Consider the following 14954-nt stretch of genomic DNA (forward strand, 5'->3'; position numbering starts at 1 on the left):
CAGGATTTGTTCTAGATGTATTAGAAAGAGCAGGCTAAACACTGCAGCCTTCCCCAGGCTGGAAATTTCATACGAGCACGGAGAAGGGCAAGCGCAAGGATTTCATCAATATACATAAAAAGAGAGAGGAGAGCGAGACAGAGCTACGAAAACCCAGCCATGCAAAATATAAATCCTAACTGCAGACGGAAATGAGTCACACAAGGTTTGACTGAGGTAAATAAAAGCAGAAATGAAGTGGATTTAGGGGAAGGTAGAGGTGAAAAGACACTGACAGCCAGTAGACAGGAAAAAAATGGCCCTTAATATACTAAGGCTGGTAAAATCTGGAACGCAGCCCAGCCTGTCTTAGATTGCCTGATGGGAATGAAGGTCCCCAGCCCTGAACTCCCTTCCCCTTCCATATTCTTACACCCATCTCCAGAATTACTTAAAAAAGCCAAGAATGATGGCAATGGTCTGCCTAGGGCAGCTGGGAGCTGAGCCAGGAGAGGAAGGCACACACCTCACCTCTGCCACCACTGGGTCCCCAGAAGGCCACCCCAGCTCTGTGCTGCTGGGAGACACAGCAGCTCCTCAAAGCTCTCAAAATAAAGAAGGCATCAAACCCCCACCAAAGGGCCCATTAAAACATTCCATTTATTTCTGGCAAATTGTACACACTTTTCTTTCATTGGCTCTATCCTAGACCAGTCAAGGGGAGGAATTTCTCCCCTGCCTTAAAGATACTGAAATTATGGGCTAAAACACAAAGAAAAGGAGGGAAGTCTCCCTTGCAGATAAAACACACAGGAAAGTTTCAGCAACCCAGACTCCATGCAGCCACCAGCTCTGCTCAGCACAAGCCATAAAGATGCACCTCTCACACTGCTTGCTGTGGCACATTTCCTTCATTATGAGCCTAAAAGCAAGTGAATCCCTCCCAGCATCTCAAACACAGCTTGGGTGACAAGTAGGGCCTGGTTGACAACTAGATTAATCCTGAACCAGGCCACCTGTGCAGAATGTGCACTTTATTGACAAAAAAAATGTACCCAACAGAGCACTTCCCTGCACACACACGGCCACAGAGCAGCCAGATCTAGGACACAGAAGGAGAAGGGAAGCTAATGAGAGGCAGAGCTTGATCTGCAGCACAGGTAGAGTATGGAATTGCTTTTCAACTCTTCCAGCCAACTTCTACTGGGAGATTTACATACAAGTCCTCAATCAAGTCTTTGAAGAGTTATCCAGAGTTCCCTGGGTAAAAACAAGCAGTTTAGAGAAAGAGGAGAGTCCAGAGCTGTTCAGTGGTTCTTTTTGGTTGAGCCAAAACCAGAGAAACCCATCACAGCTGCCATTTCATCATCTTCTTCAAAGGTCAAATCTTCCTCTGCCCGCCTCTTCTTCTCTCTTTGCTTTTCCTTCTTGTAGGCTTTGGCCTTCTCCTCCTGCAGCAAGGGACACAACAGCAAAACAATTTGAACCTCCTGAGCTGAAGGAATTTTGAGACACCAGGTATTGCACAATTACCACAAATCCTGCCCATAGTAGCCAAGCTGTGCCTGAGGAAATAAACAGCAGAAATCCTGCGCTGCAGTCTTCAAGGAGGAAGTTCAGCAGTGAATCCAAACCACCCCATTTCCCAGACCAAGGGAGAGACACACACAAATAGACAAAATGAAGCATTATCAAGCTCTCTCTTCTGAGCAAACATCACAGGTTTTGCCTGGAATCAAGGCTGAGACAAGGAGCTGGTTTGAAAGCAGGAGGCCATTCCCTTGTCCAATGCTTCATGCCAGTGGCTGTGATGCCTGCTGGCTCTCGGCCTGGCAGAGTGACAGCTGCTCACTGGAACAGAAGCCGAAGCTCTGAGCGGCTTTGAGGGGGGTTTTGGCATCAAAGAGTTTGCGCTGCTCTAATCAAAGTGTTTTGCTCTGTGAGGATCATGAGCCCTGGAACAGAGCCAGGTTTGTACTGGGTGACACCGAAGCATGGCTTCAGCTCCCAACTTAGCAACTGCTCCCACCATTCTCATCACCGTCCGCTGTGCTCCTGAACACAGCCATGCCCTGGAGAAAGCTACAGCAGGAGTTGCTGCTGATTTCCTTCTTGCCATCCATTGAGTGGCAGCAGCTTCTCAACCCACAGCACCCCCTTTGCTGCTGGGGCACTTCGCTCCTATCCCCCAAACAGATGGGGCTCAGCAGCACCACAGGCTGCCCGAGAGCAGAGCACAGGCTGCTCTGTGAGCACCCCAAAGAGCTCCCCTGTGGAAAGCAAAGCTCGGGGCTTGGGCAGGGAGACTCAGGCAGTGATTTGTAACCTTGGGTTATGTGCTGCTGATAGAGGAGATGCACCCATAGAAGCTTCTCAACTGTCAGAACTTCATGGGGTCTCCAAATAACTGATTTTCATGTTTACTAACATCTAAGTGCCAGTTTGAGAGAAATCTGCTGTCTTTTACCACCTCCTCCCACATCTTGCACCACAGCATGCTGTTCACAAAGCCCTTCTACTCGGGGAGGCCACACAGAAACAAGTGCCCTGTGGAAGGGGATTCCAGCAATCCTGAGAGCTGGGGAAGATAATGGATGAAGACGCAGATCTGCAATCAGACCACACAAGTTCCAACACAACTAGTGGGGGACAAAAAATGGACTTGTCCTGTTCTCAGTGGAAATCTGAACCATCAAAAGTTATTCTCACACAGAAAGAGGGGAAAAGGGTTTCCAGGGACAGCAATACAAACTTTTAAAAAGCAGAAAAACTAAACTCATAGGAGTAGATGAGAAGCCCATGTTACCAAGAACAACACTTCTGAGGAACAAGAGTAGGAACCAGGTTTGATTTCCTCCCAAAACATGTTTCTGGGGACCTTTGCTTCCTCAGTTGTTGCCCAGACTCACCTCCTCACGGAGTTCCTTCATCCTCTCCTCAAAGTCATAATCCTTCTGCTTCTCCTCCATCTTCTTCTTGTTCACCTCAAAGCGTTTCTTCACCTGGTCCAGCGTGGAACGCTCCACCCGCATGGACATGCCCAGATTCCTCTGGTCTGGAGAACAAGAGTGGAATCAGCAGTGTTCTGCACTAAGTCTCCATCCCTGATCCCAATTTAAACAGCACAGCACCACCTTCCTGCCTGTCACTCCCCTCGGAGCACCTCCCAGGGTCAGATTAAGGATTTCTTAGGTTGGGGAGGTGGGCTTTAGGGCCCTACCATAACCCACACAACAATCCAAACACCACTTGTAACAAGAACACAGACTATTCTTTAAAGGTTCCTTATTTGGATGCTCCCTGTCATTTGCTCTGATGCCTCAGGAAATTTAATCTTGGACCAGTGGAATAATAAAAAAAGGTTGGAGTGTTGAAAAAGGAGCTAGAATAAAACTGACAGGCTGGCATCTCTCAGCTGTGGGCGATGCTAAACAAGACATGAGTGGCACTCAGAGATCCTGATTACACAGGACATTCCAGCTAAAGCAGAGAATATAAAGTCAGGCCTCTGATTCAGTGGCTCTTCAGAGCAGATTCACAGTTTTTCACTTGTGGGTAAGCCTATGCTGATATGGCCACTCCCAGAAATGCCTCCAACCCACATTCCTGAGTGGATCCAAACAGCCTGTTCACTCCAGCAGCCCTGCACAGGTTTGTCCCAGGGATGCAGCAGCACTTGGAAGCTTAAACTACACACTAGGAACTAATAAAAGGGCTGCTAAGAACAAGCAGGTTTGAGCCAGATTTATTGACAGGTTTAAAAGTTCCCAGACATGCTCATATACTAAAATACTGCACAACCAGCCACTTTGCAATCCCAGCTCAATCCTACAACTCATGCCCATCCACACAACCATGTCAGGATTTTTGATTCCAGATTCTCTCCTATGAACTTCTTGCTCATCTCCCAGCCTGTCAAGGTACATCAGCACCTTCGTCCCATTCACATAAAAGCACAGATTTTAAAACACTGTGTTTTCTTTTCTGAGCTACAGAAAACCAGTCCTCAGGTTTCTTCTGAACCTCCTGCTCTCAAACAGCCCCGTGTGCAGGTCTGGAGCACACCCATCCCTGTAGAGGGGTGATTTTCTGACTTCCACTAGGAGCCAAAAATACCTTCATGAGCAGGAACAACATACAAAGTGTGTCACTTCTGTCCTGCTGCTCCTTTACTTTCTCTACGTTCCCCCCTCCCCAATACCCGCAGTCAGATTAACAAGGGTACAGTCCTGGTCCGTACTCTGGAGCTCAGGCACCAGCCAGTTCTGAGCTTTATACCCAACCTCTACAAAGAGAAGTTTCTGATCCAAAAATAAGCCAGTCACAGACCTTTTACTTATCTAAGTACTTCTTTACAGTTTCAGTGCTGTAAAAAGCCTCTCTCCAGATTTACAGAGGAGACATCGTGATTTGGGGGGTGGACTAAATGATCTCTGAGGGTCCCTTCCAACCCAAACTATTCTAGAATTTTCTGACCCTGTGTTTCTCACAGTACTGACAGGATGGACAGGGAAAATATGTCCACAAACCAAAGTACACCAATCACTGCTTCTGCTGGGCTTATTCCATGAAAATGGTCCAGCGCTCTGGAAGGTGTCAGGAGATAAGGGCAGCACCTCCACGCTTCTCATGATGAGCTTCTACATGCTGATCTCCTGAGCTCTGTGATCCACGGATAAATGTTCAGCCCCCTCACATGGGTGATGCACAAAAGAAACAGTCCCTCCAACTCAACCAACCCTCCAATGAGGCAAAGAAATGCTCCTTACGTTTTTTGCCATTGATGTGATCCAAGAAGTTGATGGAATCTTTCACCACACAGTCACATACATTACAGTAATACCTGTCAGGAGAGACAGAAAAATGAACCCCAAAACATGACACAAAGCTTGACTCACAGAAGAGACAAACTGCATGTCACTGGGGACACAGGACACTTCTCCAAGACAAGAGGGCCCCAGTGAAGAGCAAAGGCAGGGGCACACCCAACGAACAGGTACCGACCCTGGTACCAACACCCCTCTGGCATGATAGAAACCAAATTCTGAGCTGCTCTGCAATACACCAGCCACAGCATCTTCCCCTTCCAGTCACACGCCTCTGAGTGGGATGGACTTTTTATGACACAGCCTGCCCTTCCCCAGGGCAGGGCTGGCCAGCAGCCCAGGCTTCCATTCCACAGCCCTCTCCCCTGGCTGCAAGGTAAGCGCTACCATCCCTATCACTCACAGTGCCACTCCCTGATGAGCACAGCCGTGCCTTCTGCCCATCTTCAGAGCTGCTGCAAAAGGCCAGCCAAGGGCTGAACTGCCACTCCTGGGTGCTGGTCAGGGCCGCACACCTCCCTGGCACTACTGCCCTGGGAGACACTAACAGCTTCACTCCTGAGGTGACACAAACTCAACATATTCTTTTCACGCTTTTGATGGCTTAGGGTGAGCTCAGAACCCTTTCAGGCTTTGGTGGAACACTGTTTCACACAACAGTGCCCAAACACCATTCCTAAGAACAGCTATCTGGATGTTTCTCTCATTCCCAGTGCACAGATACCCAAATCAGCAGCAGTCCTGGTCTCAGTGCAAGCAGACCTGGTTAAAGACCCAAGCAGGCAGCAGAGATCTGCCTCTGTTGGTCCTACAGGTGGGCAACACTGATACCAAGGAATAATGTCCAAAGGAGCTCGGCCTGCTGGGTCTGTTCCATATGTTACCCCAGGAGACACAGTTTAGGTGTAGAAAAATGCACCCCACCATCCCAGGCTCCAAACACAGAAAGAAAGCAGCTCCTAGTGCCCTGTGAGGGGTCTCTGCTGTGTCACAGCTTCCCAGTCTAACCAGCATGACTCTGAGCCCTCAATAAGGCCACAACCTACCCTCCCATCTCTGACTGAGGGGTAGTTTTGGTGATGACAATGGTTTTCCCCAGCTTGGATTCCAGGTCCACTTTGTAGTCTCGGTGCCGCAGAAGTTCCCTTTTGACAGGCTGAGCTGGTTTGCCTAAAACATAAACCAAAGGTCAAGCTTGACATGCTGGATTTCATGTTCCCCTTGGTGCAGAGGGGCCTGCTGGGTATCTGGGACTATCTGATCCATGCAGAAAATGCACCTTTGTTTTTAAAATCAGTAAAGGATATAATTTCCTCCTCACTGGTTCTTATTAGAACCATGTACATCTCTCAGGTATCTCCAGCTCTGACTTGAGTCATATTCTGAGATCTTGTTTCCAGCAAATGACTGTTCCCCTCCTTCCCCAAAGAAGAGTCAGGCCCTGGAAAGGTTCTCAATAATTTTTTTTGTCAAAAAGATACACACAGTGGCAAACAAAGGAGAAAGGGAAGGAGCAAGCCAGCTCTTTCCCTTTGGGATTTGACTTCTCCCTGCTCTCTCCCTCCCCAATTCCAAGGGTTTGGGAGCCTCACTGCCAACCCAGCACAGCCAGCCTGGAGCCAGCACACTGCTCACCATCTTTCTTCTCTCTCTCCTCCGTGAGCCGCTTCTCGGCCAGTTTCTCATACTCATCCTTGTCCCACTTCCGGCGGAAGTCCAGGTTCTTGGTCTGGGAGGGAAACAGAGTTCATGAGCATTTATTACACAGCCTGATCACCTCTGAGGGGGTAAAGAGGGGGAATCACTTGGCCTGTGAGGCCAGTGCAGAAAAGTAGGAGAATTATGTTATATCCCCCTGTCCTCTGTTTTCCATTCAGGAATTATGGGTGTGCTTTAAGATAATCACTCTCAGCATGCCTCTAGCTGCTATTAGAATAATTTCAGAGCACTAAAAGAAGAAATGAGCTGATCTTAACAGCTCCTGAGATGATCATCCAGGCTTATGCCTTGAAAATCAGACTCAAACGGGATTGAAACTGATGGATCTCAGACCTGGGAAGTGCCCCCTGACAAACACAGCAGCAGATTACACCTCCTTCTTCCAGAAGCCAAAAAAATCCAAGCTGCAATGTCAGACGAGGAAGCTGCAAAACACAGCCCGAGCTAAAGAGTTTGATTGCCCTGCAGGAGCAGGGAAGGCTGTGCCTGGCTGCTCTCAGCAGTGTCTACGTGGTGCAGGCATCAAAGCACCGAGCTTGCCATGAAATCACAGGCACCAGCGTGGGATTTCCGAGTGAGCACAAAACCCACATGTTCTGCTGTCCTGCTCCTGCAGCTTCACGTGGGAAGGGGCAGAAACACCTCCAAGGCATGCTGGCCCTTTGGGAGCTCCACAGAACTATCTGGCAGTGACAGGATACTTCAATAGAATCCTGGAATGGTTTGGGTTGAAGGGACCCTAAAGATCATCTTATTCCACATCCCTTACCATGGGCAGGGACACTCCCAGGCTGCTCCAAGCCCCATCCAACCTGGCCTTGAACACTTTCATGGATGAGGCAGACACGGCTTCTCTGGAAAACCTGTGCCAGGGCCTCATCACCCACTTCCCAGTATCAAATCTAATTCTGTTCTCTGGCAGTGGGAAGCCATTCCCCCTTGTGCTGCCACTCCATGCCCTTGCTCAAAGTCCTTCTCTAGCTCCCTTGGAGCCCCTTTAGGCACTGGAAGGCACTCCAAGGTCTCCCTGGACAGAGACTGGTATTCAGTCTTTCCCAGGCTGAACACCCTCAGCTCTCTGTCTCCAGAGCAGAGGGGCAGCAGCCCTTGGGGCACATCCACGGCCTCCTCTGGGCTCACTCCAACATGTCAATGCCTTTCCTATGCCGGGGCACTGGAGCTGGACACAGCATGTGCATGAAGATGAATTCAGGTGAAGCTGAATTCAGGTAAAGCTGGCATTGAAGAAAACAAAGGCTACTTTTTTGGGGGGATTTCACTCAGTCCCCAATGCTGAGGGCAGAAGTGATTGGGGAATTCTTATTCCACTCACATCCACTCTGACCGACCCAGCTCAAGCTCTTCCCAGCATTTGCCCCATCTGCAGCTCAGGCCCTGCACCTGGGATCAATCACTCAGCCAGCTCCTGAATTTCCTGAGCAGATAACCCCCCTCTGGATAGAGCTGCCTTTCCCTCAGCATGGCAGGGAGAGCCTCTCAGTTTCACATTAAAGAAAGGACAAGATGTATTTAAAAACACCTCCGGGAGAGAAGGACCCCCCTCACCCACACCCCACCGCCTTCTCCGCTCAGCCAAATCAAGAATCCAATCACAATCCAAAGGACACAAATCCCATTTGGAGCTACAGCAGCAGCACAGCCATTTAAAGTTCTCTCCTCTGGCAATCCTTCAAATGGAACGAACAACTACTGATAGGGATGAAAATGCCTTGGGGAGGCGTAGAAAAATTCTCATTTATTCCCAGAGCTTCTTAAGCACTTTAAGGATGTCGTAACAGGTTTTATTAACCACCCTGAGCAAAAGAAAAGAAAATATCACTGAGTGTAAATTAACGTTTGGGGGTATTTTCCAGACTCTCCTGCATGCCAGCCATTATCACAAATCGTAGCTGGTGGGAGCCTGCAGAGGGGGAGGTTTATTAGCTGCTTCTCTCTCCTGTTGCAATAAAAGGAAAATAGTCTTTTGCAGCTCTTTTACCAATCAGCCTCGTCCAGGCGTGGGGAAAGGAATTAAACTAAACTGCGTGACAAGATCTTGGTCGGACAATATTTGAAGGGATGTTTCTGAATTGCTCTGGTGGAGGCAAAATCTCTATCTCGGAGCTGGTTTGGATGACAGAGAACACTTCTCAAATTAATAACAATGGTTAATAACCAGAAGTGCCTCACAGCCTCCTGGTCCCTCTGGAGATGGACACCAAGGGCGTGCCCAGCGTCAGCACCAAAGCCTGTGAAACAACACAGGAGTCTCAGGCCAGGCTCAATCCAACAGGAATTCTCAGCTGGCAGCTGACAATGAGCCACAGGCCCCACCGCCCTCACAGGCAGGCATCCTGCTCCCGACCTCCCCCACTTCATGGAATCCATCCTGGAATGGTTTGCATTGGAAGGAACCTTGAAGAGCAGCCAGTCCCACCCCCTGCCACGGGTAGGGACACCTTCCACTATCCCAGGCTGCTCCAGGCTCCATTCAACCTGGCCTTGAACATTCCCAGGGATGGGGCAGCCACAGCTGCTCTGGGCAGTGCCAGTGCCTCACTTCTCAGTGAGGCTAAGTAAGTGGCTTCAAGGAAGGAAAGATGGGCCAAAACCCTTCAAAAACACAGCCCCTGTGCTGCTGACAGCTTTGGGATGGCACTGGAGGTGTTCCAACAGCCTGGCTCTCCAATCATGCTACACCTGCAGCATCTACCTTACCCGCCCCGTTATTACACTCACAGAATCATTTAGGTTGAAAAAACCTCCAAAATCATCAAGATCCCCACCTTGTCACTCAGTCCAGAGCACTGAGTGACACATCCAGTCAGTCCATGAACACCTCCAGGAATGGTGACTCCACCACCTTCCTGGACAGCTCCTTCTAATACTGGACAGCCCCTTCTGGGAAAAAAAAACCTCCTCCTAATTTCCACCCTAAACCTCCCCTACTGCAACTTCCGAGGCTGTTTCATCCTGTCGCTGGCTGTCTGGGAGCAGAGCCCAACCCACACCGGGCCGCACCCCCTGTCAGGGAGTTGCAGAGATGTTTCTCCATCAGGACACTGAAACAGCGACCCTTTCCCTGGGGAGGGGAGGGAAGGAGCCACCGGCATGAGCCATCGCCCAGCCCCTGGAGATGGGCGGGGGTCCCTGCCCGGGGGCTGCAGGCGGGTGGGCACCTCCACCGGCGGCTGAGGCAGCTCCGTCTCCTCACGCTCCGCGGCTGGGACAGGCCGAGCTCTGGCCCTAGCACGAGAGGATCACAGAACCATGGCGTTTGGAAAAGTCCTCTGAGATCATCGAGTCCAACCTGTGAGCCAACACCACCACGTGAACCGGACCAGGGCACCGAGTGCCACCTTCTGCCGCGTCTCAGACGCCCCGGGGACGGTGACTGCACGACTTCACTGTGGGCGGGATCGCGCTGCGGCCACCCCGGTCCCAGCCCTGAAGGTATCAGGAGAACCCCAACCTCCCACCGCCCCCACACAGAGCTGTAACGAGCAGGGATGAGCCCCCTCCCACCCCACATACACCCGCCCACCGCGGCACCCCGGCCCCGCCACATCCCGCGGCCTGCCAGCGGCCCCGAGCGCGGCGCGGCGGGGCCCTGCCCCCGGCCCTGCCAAGCCCGGTAGGAGCAGCGGGGGCGGCCGAGCGGCCGGCAGCCCGCGCTCCGAGGGCAGCCCCGGCGGCAGCACCTACCCCGCTGCCCGACGCCATGGCGAGCCGAGGGCACAGCACCGGGAACTGTCGCGCTGCGCCGTAAAGCGCGGCCTCCCGCGCGGTCACGTGCCCCGCCGCGGTCACGTGCCGGCGCTGCCGGTGTCCCGGTGCCGGCCATGCTGCGCCTCCGCCCCTTCGCCGCCGCCCGGTGCCTGCCGGCGGGACCCCGCCTGGGGCCGCTGTGCCTCGTCGGGAACCGCGGCAGCTTCGCCCGGTCCTGGCCGCCGGCCGGTGGCCGCGGACCCCTGTCCCGGCAGGTGCGGGCGGCGGCGGGCGGCGAGCGGCTGCCGGTGCTGAAGACGCCCAAGGTAAAGGCGGGGAGCGGGAGCGGCGTCGGTGGGTCCCGGCTGCTCCCCCGCGCCCTTGCCGCTGACGGCCGCTCTCTGTCCCGGGCAGGGCACCCGCGACCACGCACCGGCGCAGGCGGCGCTCCGTGAGCGGCTCCTGGGCGCCGTGGTGTCCTGCTTCAAGCGGCACGGCGCCGCCGCCATCGACACCCCCGCGCTGGAGCTGCGGGTGAGGCGCGGCGGGAGCTCCCTTCGCCCTTGGTGTGGGGAGCGGCCCCGCCGCGGGGCGGTGGGTCCCCTCTGCTCCCTCCTGTGGCACCGGGGAGCGGCCCCTGCCCCCGGGGCCTCGGGACGGCCTTGGGGGCTCCCTCCGTGCGGGGCATGGCCGGGTGGGGAGGGCAGCTGGACATTCACTCTTGGCTCCTTTTGGGGGGACGGCGAGGTGGACTCCGGTCCGAGGGGTTTGTGTGTAATGCCTGGTTCGTGGGGACCGAGCTCTGTGCCCCATCTCGGGGACCCTTCAGCCCAGAGCCACCCCGGTCACCGGCCCCTTTGCCCCTCCCCAGGACACGCTGGTGGGGAAGTATGGGGAGGGAGCGAAGCTCATCTACGAGCTGCAGGACCAGGGAGGGGAGCTGCTGGCCCTGCGCTACGACCTCACCGTATCCTGTGCTCCCAAGGGCATGGTGGCACACCAAGGTAGTGGCCACCTCTGCCGTGAGGGATCGCTCTTAGCCTGGCCTGCCTGCAGGTCCCTTTGGGGTGATGGCAGCCCCCTTGGCCATCCCAGCTGGTCTGGCTGTCATTGTCATGACTTCACACCATCTCCCAGCCAGGCCTGCAGCAAAGTCCCTTCCTGCTGTGGACAAGAACCAGTATATTCCTCTGTACTGCTTTAATCTCCTCACACTTACAGTCCCCACCTCTGCTGTGCCCACCCCACCTTGCTAGTGCCACCTGGAAAGGTGCTTGCTGCAGGTGTCCATCCCAGGCCTTCTCAACCTCCACATCTGAACAAAATCTCTTTCCTTCAATGTCCATGTAGCTGTGCCATGCACTGAATTCCCACTGATCCCACTGTGAGAGGGTGGAGTGATGAGACGGTGTCCTTGTGTATGTGACATTGTCACGCAGTGGGTCTGGAGGAGGAAGTGAAGCTGCCCCAGCGTTAAAGGAGCCCTGGTGGTTCACTGTACTCATCCTTAGCCTGGGGGATGATCTCTCCAGAGGTCACAGAGTTATAGAATATCACCAGTTGGAAGGGATCTGCAAGAATTGTTGAAGTCCAGCTCATGACCCTGCACAGGACACCCCAAGAATCTCACCATGAGTGTGACAATACTGGGAAGTGGCTGGCAAAGGGAAGGGGCGATGGGAGGCTTTGGGGTTCAGCTTCTACAGCTCTGGGCATCTCCATGTTCCCATCCTTAACTCCTCGGGCCCAGGTGCCCTTTGCTCGCTACCTGGCCATGAACAAGATCACCAAGATGAAGCGCTACCACGTCGCCAAGGTGTACAGGAGGGACAACCCGGCCACCACCCGGGGCCGCTACCGCGAGTTCTACCAGTGCGTGAGTGTTGTGGTGGCCGGTGCTGCCACCAAGGCCACAAGGCCGGCAGGGTTTTCCACTCCAGCTGCTGCAGAGCAGCAGGGTGTGCCTGGCTAAGCCCCCCCCAGGAGCTCCCGTCACTTCTTCTGCCCCCAGGACTTTGACATCGCCGGGCAGTTTGACCCGATGATTCCCGATGCCGAGTGCCTGAAGATCGTGCACGAGATCCTGAGTGACCTGCAGCTCGGGGACTTTGTCATCAAGGTGAGACTGGGTGGGTTCTGTGTGCCACGGTGGGAAGCAGTGGTCGTTGTTCTGTGGTTTTACCCAGTAGCACCTGCTCCCTCTCTAAGGCCTGACCCAGAAGTTCATGCCACGTCTCTGCTTCCTCATGGCGTATATGCAAAGGCAGGACCTCAGCTTGGACATGCCTTAAGCCTTAAGAACCAGGCATTCTCTTGAGGCTGCAGTCAGCAGAGTTCTCTCCAGGACTAACCACAGTCTGCAGAATTTCAGTAGCTGACTAGATCCATACAGTCACAGGATGGTTTTCATACCTCTACACCTTCTCTTCCCATGGAATTTGGGTGCTGGGGGAAAGGCATGAGGAAATGCCAACACATGCAGCTTCCCACACACTAGGAAAGAAAAGAAATGACATCAGAGGGTGCCCCCAAGGTAAGTGTGCCTCTCCCTCCCCCAGGTCAACGACCGTCGGATTTTGAATGGAGTGTTTGCTGTCTGTGGTGTTCCAGAGAGCAAGTTCATACCTGCCTGCTGCACCGTGGACAAGCTGGACAAGGTCAGCTCATGGGGAAACACTTCTGGTCTTGGGATGGATGTCTAAGCTGGGCAGTGTTGTGGCTGTTCTTGTTGAGAAGAGTTTCACAGCAGCTGAGATGGGGTCTGTAAAGGAGTTGAGGAGTTCTTGGGCCTGGTGATTTGTTAAAAATTCCGGTGTGAGAGAGAGAGGCATGGTTAGTGAGATTGCTGACTGTGGCTCCACACAAGTTGTGCTCATGGGGGCTGATGGAGGCAGTGGGTGAGGAGAACGTCCTGCAGCAATTGATGCCCTCTCTCCCCTCACAGGTGCCGTGGGAAGAAGTGAGGAGTGAGATGGTGGGAGAGAAGGGGCTCTCTCCCGAGGCTGCGGATCGCATTGGGGAGTATGTCCAGCTCCATGGTGAGCACCACGGGCTGATGCCTTGGCCTTGTTCTGGGCTGGGGACAGAAGGTGCAGGGCACAGCCCCGGCTGGCCGGGGCCACGGTGCCGGGTGCTGCTGCCCGGGCACAGCTGAGGCACGGCTGGTCCCCACAGGTGGGCTGGAGCTGATCGAGCGGCTTCTCCAGGACCCAAAGCTATCCCAGAACAAGGTGGCCAAGGAAGGGCTGGGGGACATGAAGCTGCTGTTTGAGTACCTGACCCTGTTTGGCATCACAGGGAAGGTGAGGAGGTGTGGGGGCAGGAGGGGGTGCTGCCCCGCTGGGCCCCGAGCAGGCGGTGACGGGGCCGCCCTCGTGCCCTGCAGATCTCCTTCGACCTGAGCCTGGCGCGGGGCCTGGACTATTACACGGGGGTGATCTTTGAGGCTGTGCTGCTGCAGCAGGAGAACGAGCACGTGGAGGAGGCGGTCAGCGTTGGCAGCGTGGCTGGAGGCGGCCGCTATGACGGGCTGGTGGGCATGTTTGATGCCAAGGGCCGCAAGGTGCCCTGTGTGGGGGTCAGCATTGGCATCGAGCGCATCTTCTCCATCCTGGAACAGAGGCTGGAGGTAGGTGATGCAGGCAGTGCATCGGGGAGGGCTCTAGGAAGCAAAATATGGTTTATTATTCTCCAGCTCCACAGTGCTGAAGGGAAAATAATTTTGGGGTGGCGCTTCCCGTACCTAAATACTGAAACACAGAAGACAAAGAGTCCTTTTATGCAGCCCATCAGGATGCAGGTGTGGGCAGCTGAGGGCATTCTTTTGGAGATGTCAAGGAAATGTTAGAGACATTCTTGAGCTCTGGGCCTGGCTCTGGGCTTTGTGCCCACACCCTTTATTCTTGTGTCTTGCCTCTGAAGTTTTCTGTCCTGCGGATTCTGAAGCCATGAATTTGGTAACAGCTCTGAACTCACTCTAATAAACCACAGGAAAACCTCTGTGGAGATTCACCATTCTTTTTTTGGTTCCAAGCCTGTGATTCCTTGCAAGTGAAGCTGAGGCAAGGTGTTTGTACCTGAAGAATCAAAGGAGACATTGGGAAGCTGTCCAGGAGGTTGGCCAGAGTCCCCAAGGAACAACAATTAAGTAGTGTGACACAATGCAGAATCTCTGAGGGGCTCATTAAGGGTGCCCAGGTTGTCACTGACTGAGTTAGGGTCTGGCAATAGATGAGGTGAGGTGTTGTGAGCTGCAGATTCCCACGGAGTCACTCCCATCAGTGTCCCATGTCTGTCCCTTCAGGCTTCTGGGGAGAAACTTCGAACAACTGAGACCCAAGTGCTGGTGGTCACACCTCAGAAACACCTTCTTGCTGCCAGAATGAAGCTCATCTCCGAGCTGTGGGATGCAGGGATCAAGGTAAAGGAATGACTTGGGCTTGGCAGTGTCACAGGTGAGGGGGGGGGAGCCTGAAGGGAGCTGTAGCACAGCAAGACCAACTCCATTGTGTGTCTCTCCAAGATCTGGGCCTGTCTGAGATCACAGAATCATTCAGGATGAAAAAGACCTCTAAGATCATCAAGTCCAGCCTTTAGATCTAGGCAGGCAGAGAAGAACAGCCCAGAGCAGTAAAGTGGTTGCTGCAGGGTTTGGTTTTGGTGCTTTACTTGTGATATCCATCAGAGTGAAGTTGGGTTAGTGGTTCACCCTTCTCATTCCCT

The 14954-nt window shown here is 53.5% G+C and overlaps 2 protein-coding genes across 3 annotated transcripts in view; one reads left to right on the plus strand and one right to left on the minus strand.

The window, feature by feature from the left end:
- Positions 1-10337, minus strand: ZMAT2 (zinc finger matrin-type 2). Its single transcript, XM_038150072.1, has 6 exons — positions 10230-10337; positions 6441-6534; positions 5852-5975; positions 4749-4822; positions 2889-3034; positions 1-1430 (listed from the first exon to the last, which is right to left on the minus strand). Exons 1-6 carry the CDS (start codon positions 10245-10247, stop codon positions 1287-1289), a joined length of 600 nt encoding a protein of 199 aa, XP_038006000.1. The 5' UTR covers positions 10248-10337; the 3' UTR covers positions 1-1286.
- LOC119706405 (histidine--tRNA ligase, cytoplasmic-like) overlaps positions 10323-14954 on the plus strand; it is a 5631-nt gene continuing 999 nt past the window's right edge. Inside the window, exons 1-10 of one of the 2 annotated variants that reach the window (XM_038150069.1) lie at positions 10323-10558; positions 10647-10766; positions 11104-11199; positions 11983-12108; positions 12244-12351; positions 12791-12889; positions 13177-13270; positions 13407-13534; positions 13618-13860; positions 14536-14652. In XM_038150069.1, coding sequence (XP_038005997.1) covers positions 10367-10558; positions 10647-10766; positions 11104-11199; positions 11983-12108; positions 12244-12351; positions 12791-12889; positions 13177-13270; positions 13407-13534; positions 13618-13860; positions 14536-14652 — 1323 coding nt within the window. In that variant the 5' untranslated portion in view covers positions 10323-10366. Of the gene's footprint in view, positions 10559-10646; positions 10767-10792; positions 11200-11982; positions 12109-12243; positions 12352-12790; positions 12890-13176; positions 13271-13406; positions 13535-13617; positions 13861-14535; positions 14653-14954 lie in introns of those variants that run through there. The other variant, XM_038150070.1, reaches the window with a different exon arrangement.

This window comes from Motacilla alba, chromosome 13, assembly GCF_015832195.1.
Source record: "Motacilla alba alba isolate MOTALB_02 chromosome 13, Motacilla_alba_V1.0_pri, whole genome shotgun sequence".
Lineage (NCBI taxonomy): Eukaryota > Metazoa > Chordata > Aves > Passeriformes > Motacillidae > Motacilla > Motacilla alba.

Coding starts and splice junctions, on each gene's coding strand:
- ZMAT2 (XM_038150072.1), bottom strand. Junction 5,976..6,440: donor GGAGAGAGAGAAGAAAGATG/GTGAGCAGTGTG, acceptor TTTATGTTTTAG/GCAAACCAGCTCAGCCTGTC. Junction 1,431..2,888: donor TGAAGGAACTCCGTGAGGAG/GTGAGTCTGGGC, acceptor CCCTTGCTGCAG/GAGGAGAAGGCCAAAGCCTA.